This window comes from Rousettus aegyptiacus, unplaced genomic scaffold (assembly GCF_014176215.1).
Source record: "Rousettus aegyptiacus isolate mRouAeg1 unplaced genomic scaffold, mRouAeg1.p scaffold_m13_p_16, whole genome shotgun sequence".
Classification (NCBI taxonomy): Eukaryota; Metazoa; Chordata; class Mammalia; order Chiroptera; family Pteropodidae; genus Rousettus; species Rousettus aegyptiacus.
Genome location: NW_023416291.1, coordinates 51,447,067 through 51,464,778, shown reverse-complemented (window position 1 = coordinate 51,464,778; position 17,712 = coordinate 51,447,067). Strand labels below are relative to the sequence as shown.

General features: G+C 57.6%; 1 protein-coding gene and 1 non-coding gene across 3 annotated transcripts in view; both read right to left on the bottom strand.

Annotated features, from left to right (window-relative positions):
- Positions 1–17,712, bottom strand: part of MLLT1 (MLLT1 super elongation complex subunit) — a 49,417-nt gene that overhangs the window by 20,134 nt on the left and 11,571 nt on the right. For both annotated transcript variants that reach the window (XM_036234036.1, XM_016145159.2), the window contains exon 3: positions 12,736–12,818. In XM_036234036.1, coding sequence (XP_036089929.1) covers positions 12,736–12,818 — 83 coding nt within the window. The remainder of the gene's footprint in view (positions 1–12,735; positions 12,819–17,712) is intronic.
- Positions 3,193–3,311, bottom strand: LOC118612513. Its single transcript, XR_004955043.1, has one exon. It is a non-coding gene; the product is annotated as a 5S ribosomal RNA (ribosomal RNA).

The window sequence follows — 17,712 nt, the reverse complement described above, 5'->3', positions numbered from 1 at the left end:
CGCAGCTGCCTACTCCACAAACCCGCAGCGCAGACGAGCCCCGCCGCCACCTTCCCAGGCAGCTCTCGCCTCCAGACTCAAGTTCAAGTGCACAGGGAACACACAGACCAGAGGACTGTGCTAAATCCGCACCACAGGGACGGAAGCGGCAGAAAGCCAGGGGGTGCCAAACTCTACAGGACGAATGACCCAGTTTCTTCAACAAACGGCAAAGAGGGAGACTCTACAGATTAAAAGGGGCTTAAGAGACAAACCCAAGACTCACCATGTGCGGATCTTACCTAGACCCTGATCCAAATAGGAAAAAAAAATTAAACCCTGGATATTAAGTAGTTATTAATTTGCAGATGTGCTACAAGTTTTATTATAATAGTATTACTATTAAAAAGCCATGCTTATCTTTGAGAGAACATTCTGGAATATCGACACCTGAAATGTTGACGTCTGGGGTTTGCTCCGAATGACACAGGCTGGGGAGTGCTGGGCCAGGGGCAGGCGAGCCGTGGCGGGGACACTGGGGCCAGGGGTGGCTACAGCGGGCTCCTCCCAGCCCTGCAGGTGCGGCGGCCTCAGGGCTGCAGAGCTGCACGGGGAGCAGGAGCTCGGCTGAGGGGCGTGGCAGCGGGGAGGCGCCCGCAGCCTGGGGGCCCCAGCGGGAGGTGGCAGGCAGCTGGGGCAGGCAGCTGGAGCGGGGCAGGAGGCTAGGGCTCCTCACTCACCGTCTGACCGGCCTTGGTCCCTGGCCTGCCCTCTGGAGCCTTGGTTTCCTCACCTGTAACACTGGGAGGATCCGATGAGATGCCGCGGCCAGGGCGCTCGGCTCGGTGCCATTAACAAATGAAAGCTACTGCTTTTCCCAGAAAGATCTGGGCTACAGGAGGGCACCTGGGAGACGCAGCCCAGAGAGGGGAGCAGGGACACTGGAAGGGCACCCCACAGCTCTGCCACACGCGGGGGCGCCCCGGGGCTCAGGACGCCTTCCTCTCCTCCTCTCCTCCTCACCCTCCCCGGCTGACCCCAGGCTGGTACTCTGGCCGCATGGCGGTCTGGCCCCCGCTCCCCGGCTCCTCGGCCAGCCCCTCCTCCTCGTCTCCCTGGAACGCTCATCACCTCCTAACCTTCCAGCTGCTTCCACGAGGGCCCCCTTTTAATCCACAGAGTTTACGATGGCTCCCGGCTCACGTCCAACCCGCTCCTTCAAAACCTGCTCATGGCCTTCCTGAGCCTTGAGCAAAACGCAGAGCGCCACGGCAGCCAGTGACGCGGCCGGTGACTGGGCCACCTCGGGCCGCGGCCCCCCTGGCCTGCGGACATCTCCTGCGCCCTGCGCCCGCCTGGCTCCCCCCGGGCGGCTCCCCCCAGGCGGGCATGCGCCCCGCGACGGCTTCCCGGACCAGTGTCCTCAGTCAGCGCGCGGTTCGCGCTCACAAGGAGAACTCACTCATCAAGGTCCGTAGGACAATGTCTGCTGTCTGTCCGCCGACCCCACTGGACTGTGAGCACCAAGGACCAAGGGACCCTTTTCTGCCCCTGACAGGCCTGGCACTGACCACAGACGCCTTCACCCGACAAAAACATACCGCGTGCCGGTCACGTGCTCACAGCAGCGACCGAGACAGAGGGCTCTCCAGCCTCGTGTGTGCCTGGGGTCTGGAGGTAAAGCGGTCGCCGAGGCCGCGATACTGACGGGACGCTGACCGTACTACACGACGTCACACCTGGGGAGCCAGGCACTTTCCCAAGCACTTAACACGTACGGACGCTTCACAGCACCTAACGCAGGTGCCCTTACTGTCCCCATTTCGCAGATGAAGAAACAGAGGTGGCGCCTGCCCGGTGCCACATGGCTGGCTGGTCGGTGGGGAGCCGAGACTCGCTCAGGCAGGTGTCCTCCAGGACCCCTGGGGAGGCTTTCAGGCCCACGGAGCCCGGCGGGGCAGGGCGGGAGTTCTGCCCGACTCCCGGAGGCCACCCAGGGGACCAGCGTGCGCCCCGCAGCTGGCATGTGTGTCAGGGCACACAGAACAGCTGACTGGAGCTTCCTGAGAAGCTTGGGAACCTCCGGGCAGGTGACAGACCGCTCCCTGCCCAGCACTGGGGGACCAGCCTAGAGCAAGGGGACACACAGCCAGCACCGCGGTGCCGAGAGCCAGCAGCACCTTCGCCGAGGCGTGCTGCGCCAGCCTTCCCAACAGTGCCGTCCCCGGGCGGTCCAGCCGGACCCCTGCACACGTACTGCTCTCAGCAAAGTCAGCAGGGGCTGGCCTCGAGCGTTCTCAGACCAGGCCATGGGCGGCCACCCACTCCCCAGGCCACTGGCCACAGGCCAGAGGCTCCTCCAGCCTCAGCAAAGTAATATGCGGAGGAACTGGCTAGACAGGCCAGCGCCGAAGCCAGCAGCGTGAGCTCCCACCCCCAGCGCACACGGTGCACAGGCAGGCTGAGCTGCGGGAGCCCGAGTGGGCCGGCTGGCCCCGGCACGGGACACGGCCAGGCACACGGGGCTAGCCGGCTGCGCTGGGACCTCACGACGCTGTCCCTCCACCACCTGAGGACGCCCCTCCCCTGGGCCATCTCCAGTGCAGCTGCTAGGGCTGACCCCGGAGGACCCCCAGCTTGACTGCCCCACCCTGGGTACAAATATAAGAGTCACCAACCCTCAGACTCCCGGCAGTCTGCAGGAGGACACCTGGCTCCTCAGAACCAGGCTGTCACCTTGCCACCTCTGCCCGGCCCACGCTCACCTGGAGCCTGACTCTCCCCCGTGAGAGGCCCTGGGGTTCACTCACAGATTCACGGCTTTAAAAAGGTCAAAATGGAATCTGCTCACAGCCCTACATCTAACTGCAACCCCTACGGGACGAATGATACGACTCCTTAAAATGCTTTGCAAGGAAAGAAAAAATGAAAAGGGAAAGAAGCTGAAGAGAGAAAAAAATTTAAAGAAGCATAAGAAACACAGCAATAGCAATGCTCTGACCTTATTTGAATCTGGATTTAAATAAACATTGTGTGCGTGTGTGCGTGTGTGCGTGTGTGCGTGTGTGCGTGTGTGTGTGTGTGTGTAGCCATTAGGGAAATTGACATTATTTTTTTTTTAGCTTTTTTTTAGGCGAGACAACCCTTGGTTGACTTCACAGATTGCAAGGACCTTGTCAGCTTACAATCCTTTATTTTTAAAAAAAATTTTTACGCTTACAGAACCTGGTCTTCCTAGGTGGTCTCCCATCCAAGTACTAACCAGGCCCAACTCTGCTTAGCTTCTGAGATCAGACGGGATCAGGCTTGTTCAGAGTGGCATGGCCGTAAACTCAAAACTGACATTTAGATATTTAATATTAAAGGATTATTAATTTATTTAATTTCTAGCTATGATGATGTTGTGGTTAGTTTTTATCTGAGACCTTTTACGGACACAGACTGAAATATTTACGGAGTGAAAGCTAGGATATCTGAGACCTGGTTCGAAATAACCCTGGGGGCAGAGATGAGAGCGACACTTTGCCAGGCACTGCTGAAGCCGGGGTGGCGCGGGGCGGGGCGAGGGTTTGCTCGGCTAGTCCCTCTACTTCTGTACGTACTTTAAAGTCTGTACACTAAATAAGTCTAAACACACATGCGTGGCTCCATCCGCGGCCTTCCCGGGGGCTGAGTGCTACCAAGCACCTGCTGCGCGCAGGCTCTATCCTGGGAGCGGGGTGAAAGAGCAGACGGGGGAGCCGCCACGGCACCCGGAGGCCCACCAGAGCCCTCCGGCCCAGGCCCCGGGGCCCGCCTTGGCCCCCGGGCAAACACCCTCCTCTGGTCTTCGAGCAGCTGCCGGGCACCAGTGGCCGGAGGGAGCCCTCCCGGGGCCGGGCGCTGCCCTCCCGGGGCCGGGCGCTGTGCTCCAGGTCACCAGACACCTCAGTTCCTCCTCACAAATGCTCTGAGGTTCTTATTCTCACGATCTGTCAGCAGAGGAAACTGAGGTTTCGTGGCATTGAATTATTTGCCAAAGGCACAGGGAACCAGTAAGAGCCAGACTTGAGGGTCTGAGCATGGCGGCCTCTGGCGTCTTCCTGTGCATGCAGCGCTAACCCGCCAAGCCCGCCAGCTGCCCAGCCCACGGAGAACCGGAGAACCGGAACCAGACTGCTCCAGGGTGGCAAGAATTAACTGCCCACTGCCTGGTAGAGAGAGCAAAGGAAGTGACATGGGAAAAATATCCCAAAGCAAACACCACCAAACCCAACATCCCGCTTTCAGGATCTGATGCTACCGACCGAGCTCAGAACCAATGTCTGAGGGTCACCGAGGCCGCTGCAGTGGTGAGGGGCCCGGGGACGGGACGGGACGCCCTCGGCAGGGGCGCTGGGGCATCGCAGCGGGCCGAGGGCGCACCAGGCGGACGCCACAGAGGATGAGGTCGGGCTGTGTGTGCTGGCACGGCGGTCCACGGCCGCGCAGGTTTGCAACGTGCGTCCGCACTCCCGGGTGCCACAGAACAAATGCTTCTGGAAGGACTAGGGCAGTTGGTTCCTTCAAGGATGTAAGCCGGAGAGGGCTTTGAGTCGCTGCGACTGAAACGTGCCACCTCTGTCGTCATGAGCAGAAGAAAAGCTTTCAGCGCGAGGAGCACAGTGCCACGTGGGCTGAAAGCAGCTGGCTTGGGGTCTGAGCCCCGGACGCCAAGCAGCTCTGCAAGCGCCACGCTGCGTGACTCGCCACCTCTGAGTCTCAGGGAGAGGAGGAAATGCTCCCCCAGGGCTCTGGCTGACACAGAGGGAGAGAAGACTGGGACTCTGGCTGGCAGGGCCCTCTCCTGCCCGAGCGACGCCTCTGCCAGGAAGGTTGGGTGGGCCCCCGCCCCCCCCGCCCCCCCCGCAGGCGCTCAGGGCCCACCAGACACAGCAACGCTGAGACACGGGCCAGGAAGGCGCTATCACTGGCGGTCGGGGGCACAAGGAACGTTTCCTTTCTGCGCCTTCGAATTCCGACAACGCGGTGCACACGGGCGGGGCGCGGCCTCGGGGCGAAGCGGCTGGGCGCGCTCCACACTCACTGCGCCGCCCCGAGCAGGGCCTGGCCCCCTGTCTGAGCCTCGGCTTCCTCACCTGTGAAATGGAATACCTGGGCCCAGGTAAGAGCGCGCAAAGACGCTGGTCGCCTCCGCCACGGACGTGGAAGGCGCGCCACAGCCTGCAGGCGGCGGAAGGCAGTGGGCGCCGGGGGCTACTGGAACGGACCCCAGAGCAGACTTCACTTCCACATCAGTGCAAACGAGGGAGCGTGGGGCACGACAGACGCTCGGTTATTTGCCCACGCGGCCACGCGCGCGCCCACGCTCCCTACTGCTGGATTTCTACCTGTCGCCCCTCCGCGAGACGTGAGACTGTGTCCACTTTGATCCCCGGTGTGTTCTAGACTCTGCTGCCTGAATCAATCAATGAAACTGGAGCAAAGGAAAGAAGAAAAGCGATTCCTCCTCCTCATGGTAAATAAATTTTTCTAAAAAACCCTCAACTGCGAAGAATCGGCGACAGTGGCATCCTCCTACCAGGTACCACCCTCCTGCCTCTAAACAGCGGTTTTGGCATGAGGCACCAGTGGGTGGAAGAAACTCGTGGGCCTGGGGTCCGGCACAGGGTTTTCAGATATAACGCCGGAAGCACCATGCATAAAAGAAAAAAAGTGATGATGAATTGGACTATCAAAATTCAAAACTTGGCCGCTCTCGCCTTGCTGGCTGCTTCCTGGCGTGCAGGGCCCGGCTGCCGCCACGTCTGGCCTGCTGAAGCTCTCAGTGCAGGATCTCGATGACCTGCCCTCGGATGACAGGAGCTGCTACAGCCTCCCGGGCCACCCCTGCAGCAAGGTCACCCCCAGGACCTACATGGGAAATGCATCTGTGGCTCCAGACACCCCCAAGCTGCAGAAAGTGGGCAGCGCCCATGTCCTGAATGCTGCTCTGGGCAGGTCCTTCATGCGCGTCAACACCAATGCCGGCTTCTACGAGGGCTCTGGCACCACCTGCCTGGGCCTCAAGGCCAGCAGCATGTAGCAGTTCAACTTTAGCCCTACTCTGAGAGGGCTGCAGACTTCATCAACCAGGCCTCGGCTCAAAAGAACAGCCGAGAGCTTGTCCGCAACTGCGAAGGTGACGGCCAGTCAAGGGAGGGGGCAACGGCGCCCCAGGGCACGCCGGCTGCTGGGCAGGGGAGGCCTGGCTGCGCGGTGCCAAGCCGCCACGTTCAGGAAACGCAGTGCACCCTGCTCCCGGCATCCACAGGCGCTGGCCCACGAATCTGTCCCAACTCCCCCTGAGGAGCACAGAAAGAAGCTTGCTAAGGAGAAAAAAAAAATTCAAAATTTTTGCTGGGTAAAAGATACTGCTGAGAAAATGAAAAACAAGCCACTTGGAGAAATATTTGCAAATCATATACTGCATAAAGCACTTGCATCCAAAGTGTATAAAGAACTATTTAAACTCAATAATAATACCTACCCCAATGAAAACAAAGACAAAACTCTGCAAAGACGTTTCGCCAAAGAAAATATATGAACTGCAAAAAAAGAAACACATGAAAAGATGCTCAATGTTGTCAGCCATCAGGGAAATGCACAAACCGAAACCTAATGATACCACTTCATATCCAAAGGAAAAAATCTTGGTGAGGATGTGGAGAAACTGGAAGCCTTGCACGCAGCCGTGGGAATGTAAACTGCTGCAGCTGCCGTGGAAGACGGCCCGGAGGCTGCTGAGGGGTCCGTCACAGGCCGCCATGACCCGGCGGTCCCACGCCCAGGTCCACGCCCACACACACACACACACACACACACCCCATATACAAAATAGCTCACTGGTGGAAACAACCCAAACGCCCATCAACGGATGAAGGAACAGAAAAAAGTGGTCCCTCTACGGAAAGAAGCGGAATTCAGCCATAAAACAGAGTGAGCGCCGATGCATGCTACGACGCGCACAGGCCTTAGAAACACCACACTTGACCAAGGGAGCCGCCACCAAGGCCACACGGTGCGTGAGCACATCCACGAGAAAGGTCACAGCAGGTGCATCCACGGAGACAGGAAGTGGATTAGTGGGGGCGGGCGAGTGACTGCTCATGGGAACGAGGTCTCTTTCTAGGGTAATGAGAATGTTCTAGAATTAGTGATGGCTGCACAACTCTGAATATACTAAAAACCAATGAAATGTACACTTTAAGTGAATGAATTACATGGTATGTAAATTATACCTGAATAAAGCTATTTTTTTAAAGTAAGCTACCACTGCGTACCCATTAAGAAGGCAAAAAGGAAACCATCGACCTCATCCAACGCTGGCAGGAACGCAGGGCAGCAAGAGCCCTCACCGGCTGCCCGGGCCGGCGCAGAGGGGTACGGCCACTGTACACTGTCAGGCAGCTTCTTACGACGCTAAACGTGCCTGTCCCAAACCCAGCGATCCCACTTCTGGACATTTACTGAGCGAACTGCACTTTCGTTCACTGGAAAAGCTGTAGGCCAACACTCGTCATCAGCAAACCGGGAGGCGCCCAGGTGCGCCCCCGGCAGCGCGTGCGGGCCGTCCCGAGGACGGTTCCCTCACACCAAGAGCGTGGCGTGGACGCGTCTTGCTGAGTGAGAGACACCAGACACAAAGGGCTGGATGCTGTGGCGTCTGTTTCTATGACACTCTGGAAAAGGCAAAACTACAAGCCGGAAAACCGCTGAGTGGTTTCGGGGGACCGAGGGGGGCGGAGGGGCTGCCTTCAAAGGGACAGCGTGACGGGGTTGGGGGACGAAACTGTCCCGAGCGGCTCCGTCGCGGTGCAGGCATGACTACGCACAGCGAGCCCCAGAGCGAGTCTCCCGAATACAACTAAACCAACAGCAACCAGGTGGGCGGGGACAGCCCCCCCCCCCCCCGCCTCAGCGAGGCAGGTGCGGGCCATGGCTGGCAAAGGCGGGACACAGCCCCGCCGGCAGACAGAGGCAAAGGGCGTCACGCACACCTGCAGAGCAGGGTTTAACTGGCCACGGGCGCCAGAGACACAGAGAACACCACCCAGACACTGTGCTCGGGGGGCTGCTCGGCAGTCGGGGAAGTGCTCGGGGCACACTGGAGTTACAGCAGTCAGCAAGGACACTGCGGGGACTGGCCGCCAGCTTCCTTCCCCCAGAGCGGCTTGAAATAAGCCACAGAGGCAGCCGGACCGAGCGCCGGGCCAGAGCGCCAGGCCAGCGCTGGGGGCGTCAGCACAGGCTGATGTTTATTTTAATACACAGACAGACAGATAGACAGGGGAATGAACACAGAAGGGGGCAGTCAGTATGCATGCTACGTTTCCCGGTTCTGCCACGTGAGGGGCTCAGACACAGTGACACCCCAGTAGCAATGAGCACACTTCGCCCCCAGACCTTGGCTTTTCGATTCCATTCTCCGACTAAAGTGACAGGGGCTCCTGAGAGAAATGGCTGATTCTAGGGCAGAGGACCAAGATGAGCCTGGGGTCCTTGTGGTGTCAGAAAGAGAAGAAGCACCCCGAAACACACGGGGACATGATCACAGGGGCACCTCTGAGGGACCGCCTACCTGCCAGCGTGAGGACGGTTTGAACAACAAAATAAACAACAGGCCTGGATTAGAACCCAAAGTGGGGGAGACCCGATACCCACAAAGGCACACTGATATAAATCGACAACTGCATAAAAATGGGGGAGAAGGACAACCATGCTTTCCGGATAAATCCAACTAACAGATGTCGAAAGCAGGAAGGAGATGGAAATGGGCACCGAACGCCGATGGGCACTAAAACGGGTGGGCGGAATACGGGGAAGAAATAGGAGAGCCGTCGAGTTCCGAAGCGTCTCCCCCAGACGGACGTCAGCGGCACCGAGTGTGGGCCGGACTTGAGTGACTACTCCTAACTGACCAAGTGTGGAAAGGGGCAGGTAGTAACTTTACAGCAGAGAAACCTAGCCGACACCACCCTGAGCTCGAGATCGAGGCTAACACCCCCTGCAGTCAGTCGGTATCGGGTCCGCCCCACTCAGGTGTGATAAGGGCGCTCTTGACCTCTGCAGCTACCTTACCAAAATCTGCAACCCTGGTCTAATCAGGAGAAAACACCAGACAAAGCCAAGGAGGTGGGCCGTCCACACCACGCCGGACCCGCACATTTCAACAACGTCGAGGTCGTAAGAGGGGAGACAGAAGGTGTCACAGACTAGAGGTGGAAGAGCCGAGGCAGCCAGATGCAATGGAGTGTCCTGGGACGAATTCGAGAACAGCAAGTGAACACGAGCAGGAAACGGGCGGGCCGAACAGCGCCTGCTCCTGCGAGCACCGTGCGCGCAGCCGGCCGCTCCGCCCTGGCCTCGTGCCGCGGCCACGTCAACTGTTAACGGGAGGGAAGCAGGACGCGGGGTGTAAGGGAGCTCTGCGCGGTCTTCGTAACTCTTCTGCACGTCTACAATTATTTCAAAATTCAAAGTTAGAAAGAAATCATGACCACGAGGCAGCCCCTACTCGGCCATTCCTCGAGCGTTACATACGCTCGGAGCAGCTTGTGTCTGTGAATCTACTTCTCCGACGCTGAGTTTTGTGGAACCTAAATGCAGACCAAGTCGCTGTGATAGAACCAGGCAGCCAAACCCAGATGTGCAGAAAGCGTAGCCCATGCAGCACTGTAGAGACGGCACGAAAAAGCGAGTGTGAAATAACTTGGTAATTTAAAAATACTGACGACATGTTGAAATGATAATATTTTTGATACACTGGGTTAAATAAGTTACATTATTAAAATTAGTTTTCCCTGGATCTTTTGACCTTTTTTGATGTAGCTACTAGAAAATTTTTAATTACCTATTTCTAGTGGACGACCAGGGCACAAGATATAATTCACTGGTAGAAATGAGAAGGCTTCAAATACCTTTGGCCAATTCTCAGACAAGGAGCAGATAGAAAGGGAGCACTTCAGCAAGACTCCAGTCACGTGATCCGTCCTAGGACACCTGGGAACTAATGTGCTCGTCTGGGCACACGCCTTGTCCCGGGGCAGCAGCAGCGTGGGAACTCCCTCTCCCAGGCCACACCCAACACTCCGTCCACATGCCAAAGGGAAAACTCAGCCAGAGCACGCAGAGGCGGCTGTGTTGACACATGATCAGAGGGCGACCCTCTGTCTCCCCTTCAATGACCTTGAGCTCCCAACTGAGGCAAGTTCACGTGACGTGACATATTCATTCTGCCCAGCAATGTGCTTTACTGTCGGCATTCAAAAACGGCACCTAACCAAAATACACAATGAACTCTTACAACGAAAAGACAAACTACCCAATTCAAACGTGGGCAAAGGATTTTAATAGACACGTCTTCAGAGGAGACACACACATGGTCAGCGAGCACGAGACGACGCTCGGCATCGTCAGTCACTAGGAAAAGCAAATTAAAACCAAAATGAGATACCATCTCATTCGCCCACTCAGACAGCTGTAATTTCAAACATTAATAAGCAAAAATAGGAAATAACGTGTTGGGGAGGACGTGGAGAAACTGGACCCCTCACATGCTGCTGGTAGGAATGTAAAATGGTTCAGCCTTGGTGGAAAAGTATGGCGGTCCATCAAAAAGTTCAACATAGAATTACCATAACGACAGTAATTCCAAGCCCAGAGCCATGTGCACACCCGAAGGAACTGAAGCCGGTACTCGCACAGGTGCACAGCAGGACTGCGTCGGGGCAGCAGACGATTCGCAACGGCCAAAAGGTGGAAACAGCCCCAGTGCCCGTCAACAGGTGAGTGCACAAGACAAACGGGTATCGGCGCACAGCGGAAAACCAGGAAAAGGAAGGAAATTCTGACACCTGCTACAAGCTAGATGAACGCAAAAACACACTGAGTGAAAGACGCCAGACACACAAGGTCGCATGCGCCTCACCACCACCCTGTGAAAGGTCTGAGGCACGAAGGTGGCAGAGGCCACCACAGGGAAAGGTTCAAGCTGAGTCACAAGCAACAAGCGCCCCTGCCTCCCTCAATCCAAAGCCCAGCAAGGACCCCCGGCCAGGAAGGCACTAAGACCCAGCAGTCACCCCGCATTACCGTCTGGCCCCAGCGGTGCCCCCGCCCCAGGGCCTACTAGGAGACCCCTGGGGACAGCGAGAAGTGAAGTGAGAAGTCTCAGAGAAGACAAACGGTTGCTGACCAGTGGGGTCCAAAACCGCATCTGAGCCTCAAAGAAATATCTTCAAAACCCAGAGAGGCGCTTAAAAGAATCCGGCCACCCCCGCCCGCCTCCGGGAACGGCAGCACTTTCTGCAGGCGGACTGCTTCCCACCCACCCTGGGACGACCCTCATCATGCCCTCCAGGGGCTCCCCGCAGGGACTGCGGAGACCAGTAACACCTGCCCCCAGACTGAGTCCCCCGCGTGGGTCCCTGTGCCTCCCCACCGCCAGCGCAGCAAGAGGCCTCCCTGGCCTGGCCTCCTGAAGCAGGTGGTGGGAAGGTGGCCCTGCAGGGCACAGGGCCCCCCTGCGTCTCTCCCAGCCCCTCCCGAAAAGGCATGAGCCTCCGCCCTGCAGGCAGGCTGAGCTCTGCCCCCAGTGCTGGCCGGGCACCAGGCCCTCAAGCTCTGAGTCCATCGAAGTTTCAGGGGACCCAGGCTTCTGGGAACTGGGCTCCAGAAAGCCCCAGAGCTGAATCCCGCTGCGTGGTACTTGCTGGAATGTCACTCAGGCCCTGGTGGAGCAGCGCACCTGAATGCCACCCGCAGAGGTCCTTGGCACCAGGTGGGCTGCATGAGAGCCGGGAACCAACGCGGGGCTCAGGGGGTTGCGGCGTCCGCAGGCCTCCCAGGGAGCCCCCCTCCTGACAGACGGCCGAGGTGCCTGCACTGGGAGAAAGCACCAGCCACGGCCAAGCCACCTCTCAGCCACCTCCGAGCCAGGGAAGGTCACCATGGCCTCTTGGTGGCATCTGTGAGGAGGAGCAGAGGCAGGCTGCCAGGAAGGCTCTTCTTCGATTTTAATTAAAAGGCTTTAAAAAAAAAAGCCATGGCCTGAACGTGTCCCCCCAACATTCACATGCTGAAACCCTAAGCCCCGAAGGTGGCGTGTGAGGAGGTGGGCCCTCGGGGAGGTGAGCCCCAGGAAGGGGATTAGCGCCTGGTAAGAGACCCCACCGCTCTCTCGCCCTTCCGCTGCGCGCGCACACAGCAAGGAGGCGGTGACTGGGAAGAGGGGCTGGCCCCCGACCTTGGACTTCCAGCCCCTAGGGCCTGAGCGACAAGCCCCACTGCCTGTTAGCCGTCCGGGCCACGCCATCCTGTCACCGCAGCCTCACGTCTAACACGACGCACGTCAACACGCTCGTGGCAGACGCACAGAAAACACACGTGGAGAGAAATAAAACAAAAACCACTTGGAATCCCACCCCCAGGCCGCCCCTGCTGACGCCTTCCCCGCAGAAAGCATCCCTGGACACTGCCCTTTCATCAGTAACACGAGCCGGCCCCGCCCTGCGCCAGGCCGCCGAACACGGGACTCAGAGGTGCGGCCCACCTCACGGAACCAGCCGCCTGCTGCCGGACACGCAGCCACAGCCAGGCCACGGGACGTGGCCGGGCGACCCGGAGAGACGGCCGCCACTCGCACTCCCGCCGCAGCGCGCCCACGCCGGCCGCTCTGCCGCCAGGGAGCGCGGGGCCCGTCGCCCACTGCGTCTCCCGCGGGCTGCGCGCCCCCACCTTGTTCTTGAAGTACACCTCGATGGGCATGATGAAGCCAGCGTATCCCGACTCCTCCACTTTGTAGGGGGGCTCCTTGCACACTGAAAAGAAAGGGAAAACACGGCGTCAGTGTCGCGCCTGTGAGAAGGCCCTGCCGCCCCGAGCCTCCTCTCTGGGGCTCTCCAGCTTTTCAGGACCCGGATCCCCCGTGAGTGCTGAACTCCACGCCAGACAGGTCACGGGGTTCCAAGGGCAGAGCCGGAGGAAGGAACCCCCAGCGCAGCGTGGCGGGAGGGCGTCAGGGCGTGAGGCCAGCTAAGGCAGGGCAGCCAGTCCGGCCGCAGGCTGCTCGAGCGCGACCAGCTCAGGGCAGTGAGCGCGGCGGGGGGAGGCGCCAGACCCAGGGCCCCCGTCTCCCACGACAGCGTCGGTGACCTTCCACCGCTCACCGACCGTGCGTCCTGATGCCAGGAGGTGGCCAGGACTTTGACTCAGCTGGGACTCTCTCCTGGGCCCATTTTAGCACCTAATAAAAGCATTCCCAAGTGACACAAAGACTCACTGACCCCAGAGTTTAAGGGGGAAAAAAACCTGAAACTAAGAATAGCAAAATACAGGTAAAACAATCTCCCACAATCTCACTCTCCAGAATGTAGTCAATGTCTGACACATACGTTTTTGTTATGCAAGTTATATGAAAATATTATTCTCCCACTTTAAAAAAAAGTCAGAACAACACAGATCAAATCCCCCTTGTCCTCCATCCCTCCTCCCCAGAGGCCACTGGTATTGGGAGGCAGAAAAAATCCTGCCAATTGTTAAAATCTTTATGCCAATATGTATCAGATAACTTTTAAGTAAGCCAGAAATGACTAAAAACCAATACATGAAACATAATGAAAAGCAACTTTTTAAAATTAAAATGCTTTAAGATTTTTCTTTAAAAAATTTCGGCTCTCAAAAATCTCATCAAACATCTCACGTATCTCATCTATCCAAACAAAACTGGCAGGCGGGGGGGCGTGGCGTCCCTCACAACCCTCCAGGACAGGGCTGGCTGGACGGCCTTCCACAGGCCCAGTCTGCAAACCAGGGGAGTGAGGGCAGGGCTCGTGGCTCGGACTTGGGGAAACCCTTTTGGCCCCACAGATGGGAGCGTCACAGGTGACTTCCACCCTAATCTCTATTGCAGCCAGTCTCCTGCTCCTGGGACATCCACGCACGGGTGCTGGACGGGTACCTCAGATGCAGCCTGCCCCAAAGCAAGCTCCTTATCCCCTTGCAAACCCACGCCTTCTCCAGGCTCCCACAGCTCGGGACCGGGGCTGTCCACCACGCGCCTGAGGATCGAGGACGCCCCGACTCCTCCCTCTCCCACGGCTCGTCTGTCATCAAGCACTATTATCAGACCCCCCTGCAGACTGCTCTGGGCTGCCCCGCGCCCTGTGGCTCCTGCGTGGGTCATTGCCCGGGGCCCCACTAGCCATCCTGCCTCAAGCTCGCTCCCAGGGACCGCCTGCATGGGCAGCAGGAATGGTCGTTCTTCACTCCACACCCTGCCCGCGCCCCTGGTGGCTGCCCACCTACCCCGGGACCAGCCTCCAGCCCTGAGGGGGCCTGCGTGGAGCTTCGCCACCCCTAGCCTGCTCTCTCGCCAGCCCGGCCTCAGGTCCTCAGGTCCAGCCCCAGTGAACCTCAGATCTCAGATCACTTCAGCCTGCTCAGGCACCCTGCTCTGCGTCTCCCGCATCCCCAGGTCATGGTCCCCTCCCACAGGCCACCAGCAGCCTTTGTCACTTCATCAGAGGATTTCCTGTGCTTCCCCTGTCTTTCTCAATCCCTGTATCAGCTCTGTCTCACTCAGTGCCACATCCCAGGCCCGGACCTTTCGAAAGCATTCGATGAGCCTCTGTTGAATACTGCTGAGCCTGGCACATGCCACGCCTCCCTCAGGTCCTCAGCCGAAGGAGATGGACGCGGGGCGGAAGTAACCTGGCCTGGGAGGCCAGGCCGGGGCCTGCGTCTCTCGGAGCCCCTCGATCCTGTCTGAGCGGACTGAGGGAAGAGGCGCGGGCTCCCCAGCGACGGCAACGCTCCTGCCCCGTGCTCCGCCCGCGCCCGTCCGCCGTGAGCGCCCCGCAGTCTGCCCTCTGGGCCCGAACGCCTGACGCATTCATCCGAACCCAGGAAGGAAAGTGGACGTGAAGCAGAGGGGAAGGGTGGCCTGTCCTCACTGCAAAATCCCCAAGCGCGGAGGGACGCGAGAGGCGGAGGCCAGGGAGAGGCCTGCGGACTTGCTCCCAGCCCCAGCCCCAGTCCAGGCAGCCGGCGCGGCCCGAGTCCGGGCCCGCCTCCCAGCGGGAACAGACCTGGCTTCCCTTGGCCTCTGACCTCCAGGTCACTTACTCCGGCTGAGGGCAGTTATCTTTCCAAGAGCACATGACATGTCACATCTGATCTCCACGTCCCTACCAGACGATAAACCTTGAAGAGATTCTGCTGTGCGTTTTCTCAGCCTCTCGCCAGAGGCCTGTCACGTGACGGGCCCTCCAAGGCTGAAACATGGCCATCCTTTCGGGGATGGGAAGACGGAGCAGCACAGCTTTGCAGGCCAGCGCGGGAGGCCGAGCGCCACACCCTGGGGGCCCACGGCGACCATCGGCAGACACGAAGGGGCATAAAGCTGTGGAGTGGCGCACGGAGGCAGGTGACGTGAGCCGCGGGGAGCTTTCTGGAAGGCCCAAGTGGATGAGGCATGCTGGGCAAGAAAACAGGAAAAGGAAGCTGCGGCCCAGAACACGCCGCGGGGCGCAGTGGGGCCGGCGGGGCCGGCTGGGGCCAGAGCCGCGAAAGGTCAGAGGTGTGGCCTCTGCGGGCTCCGTGAAGGGCAGGGGGGAGCTGGAGAGGAAAGGGGAGACGAGGGGCGTGACGGCCAACGGCGGCCAGGAGCCGTGCACCTGCCGGGTGACACTCTCTAGGATGACGGTGGTGACGGCTGCACACTTCATGAATGTGCTAAAAGCGCTGCGCACGTTCGAAGGGTGAATTTTATCACGTGTGGCTTTGATCTAAGGAAAGCAGTTATTAAAAAAAAAAAAAAAAAGCCCAAAGGAGAGGCTGTATTTGAATGACAGGCTGAAGCCCTCCTGCCGCCCACCGCCGCCCACCGCCGCCCACCGCCGCCCACCGCCGCCCACCCCCACTCCAGGCACAAGCAGTTTCGAGCTTCCCTCTGGGGAAATCTGGGTGGTTGGGGGGGGGCGGGTGAAGCTGTCTGGAGGAAGCTAAAGCCCACGGGATAGAAACGGACCCAGAGTAAAGCCCTCCTTGTTTAGGACATGGGGAGCCCGTCTCCCTAAGCAGAAGTCTGCCGGTGACCAGTGCTGGAGAAGAGCTCCCGCCTGAAGGAAGGGACAATCAAAGCCCACGGGAGAACTTGGGAACAAAAAAAGACGAAAGAGAAAGTAGTCATTGTCCTTAGATCCAAGATATGCCCAACAAATGAAAACAAGGTGCTTTTAAAAAGGAAAATGAGACTAAGAAAGGGCTCTCGATGTTACAAACACAGTACTTACAACTCTTTAATTCAGTGCAAAGACTAAATAATAAAGCCAAGGAAATCTCCCAGAATGTAGAGCAAAAGGTTTTTTTTTTTTAACTGAAACATGAAGAAACAATTCAGCAGATTAAACAAACACTAACAACAGCCACTATTTATAAAGTACCTACTGTGTGCAGGCAATACTCTAAGAACTTAATACATATTAATTCATTTAATCCTTTCGACCTTGAGACAGATATAACTGTTCCCATTTTATAGACAAAAGACGTAGTCATACAGAAGTTAAATAATAAGCATCCCAGAAAAAGAGATAATAAATAGATGGAAAAAAACTGCCAAACAGAAGACTTTCCAGAACTAAATGGAGTGCACCAAACATCCAGCACAAGGAACATAGTCAGAAAACACCACAGACAATATCCTAAAACACATCATTAAAAATATCCTAAACGCTCCCAGAGGGGGGAAAAAGCTAATTTGCAATAGAACCCAATTGCGTCAAGACTTCTCAAAAGACGAAGACGCAAACATTTTCAGAGCTCTCAGTGACAGTATTTCTCTCACTAGAATATTATGCCCAACCAGACTATCATTCTAGTGTGAGAACAGAATAATGGCACTTTCAAATATACTAGGAGTCAGAGTTCATTTCCCACACACATTTCTTCAGAATTTCCTAAGTTGCTAATCTCTTGGGACATCACTTGAAAAATTACTCACTCCAGAGAAACAAGAAAATAAACCAAAACAGAGGATAACAAATAAATTCCCCCAAGAGAACAGTAAAGGAATGTCCCAGGGGGATGGCTAAAGAGGTGGTCTCGACAGGGGCCAGTCCCGACTAGAGAAGAACAAGAGAGCCATAGGAAATGGGGGGGGGGGGCCCAACACCTAATGAAATGACTGAGGAGGCGGGGTGGGGGGGCGGCGAAGGCCTGGTAAAGACACAATACAATGGGAGAAAAGGGAGAAGCAAAGAGAAGTCACAAAGTCAGGGCCCAAACAGGAATAAACAGGGCTGAATTTTAACCAAGAATAATAAGGAAAGAACCGTGTGACCTTGACATGACCTTGGTGTCCTCTGAGTGGCGCAGAGCTCGCAGAGAAGATGAGTGAGATCCCAGCCCCCCTGACAGTCCGACAGCGACCGGCCAGTAAAGCCAAGCCTGCTCCCTGGCTCACAACTTCCGGCGCCTGCAGATCTGGGGGCCTCGGTCTCGGCGCCCAAAAGGAGGGGTGTGAGGCAGAGGCAGGCTGCCCGTGTCCTCCTCTTCCTGAGCGGAAAGTCAGAAGACACCGACCAAGTTGACGGAGTTGAAGAATCCATTCGTTCACTCAACAAATACTCAGCAGGCAGCCACTCGGCCCGACAGCGCCCAGGACACAGCGGCAAACCCCAGCGAGGCACGCAGCCCTCACTCGGAAGGGGAGAA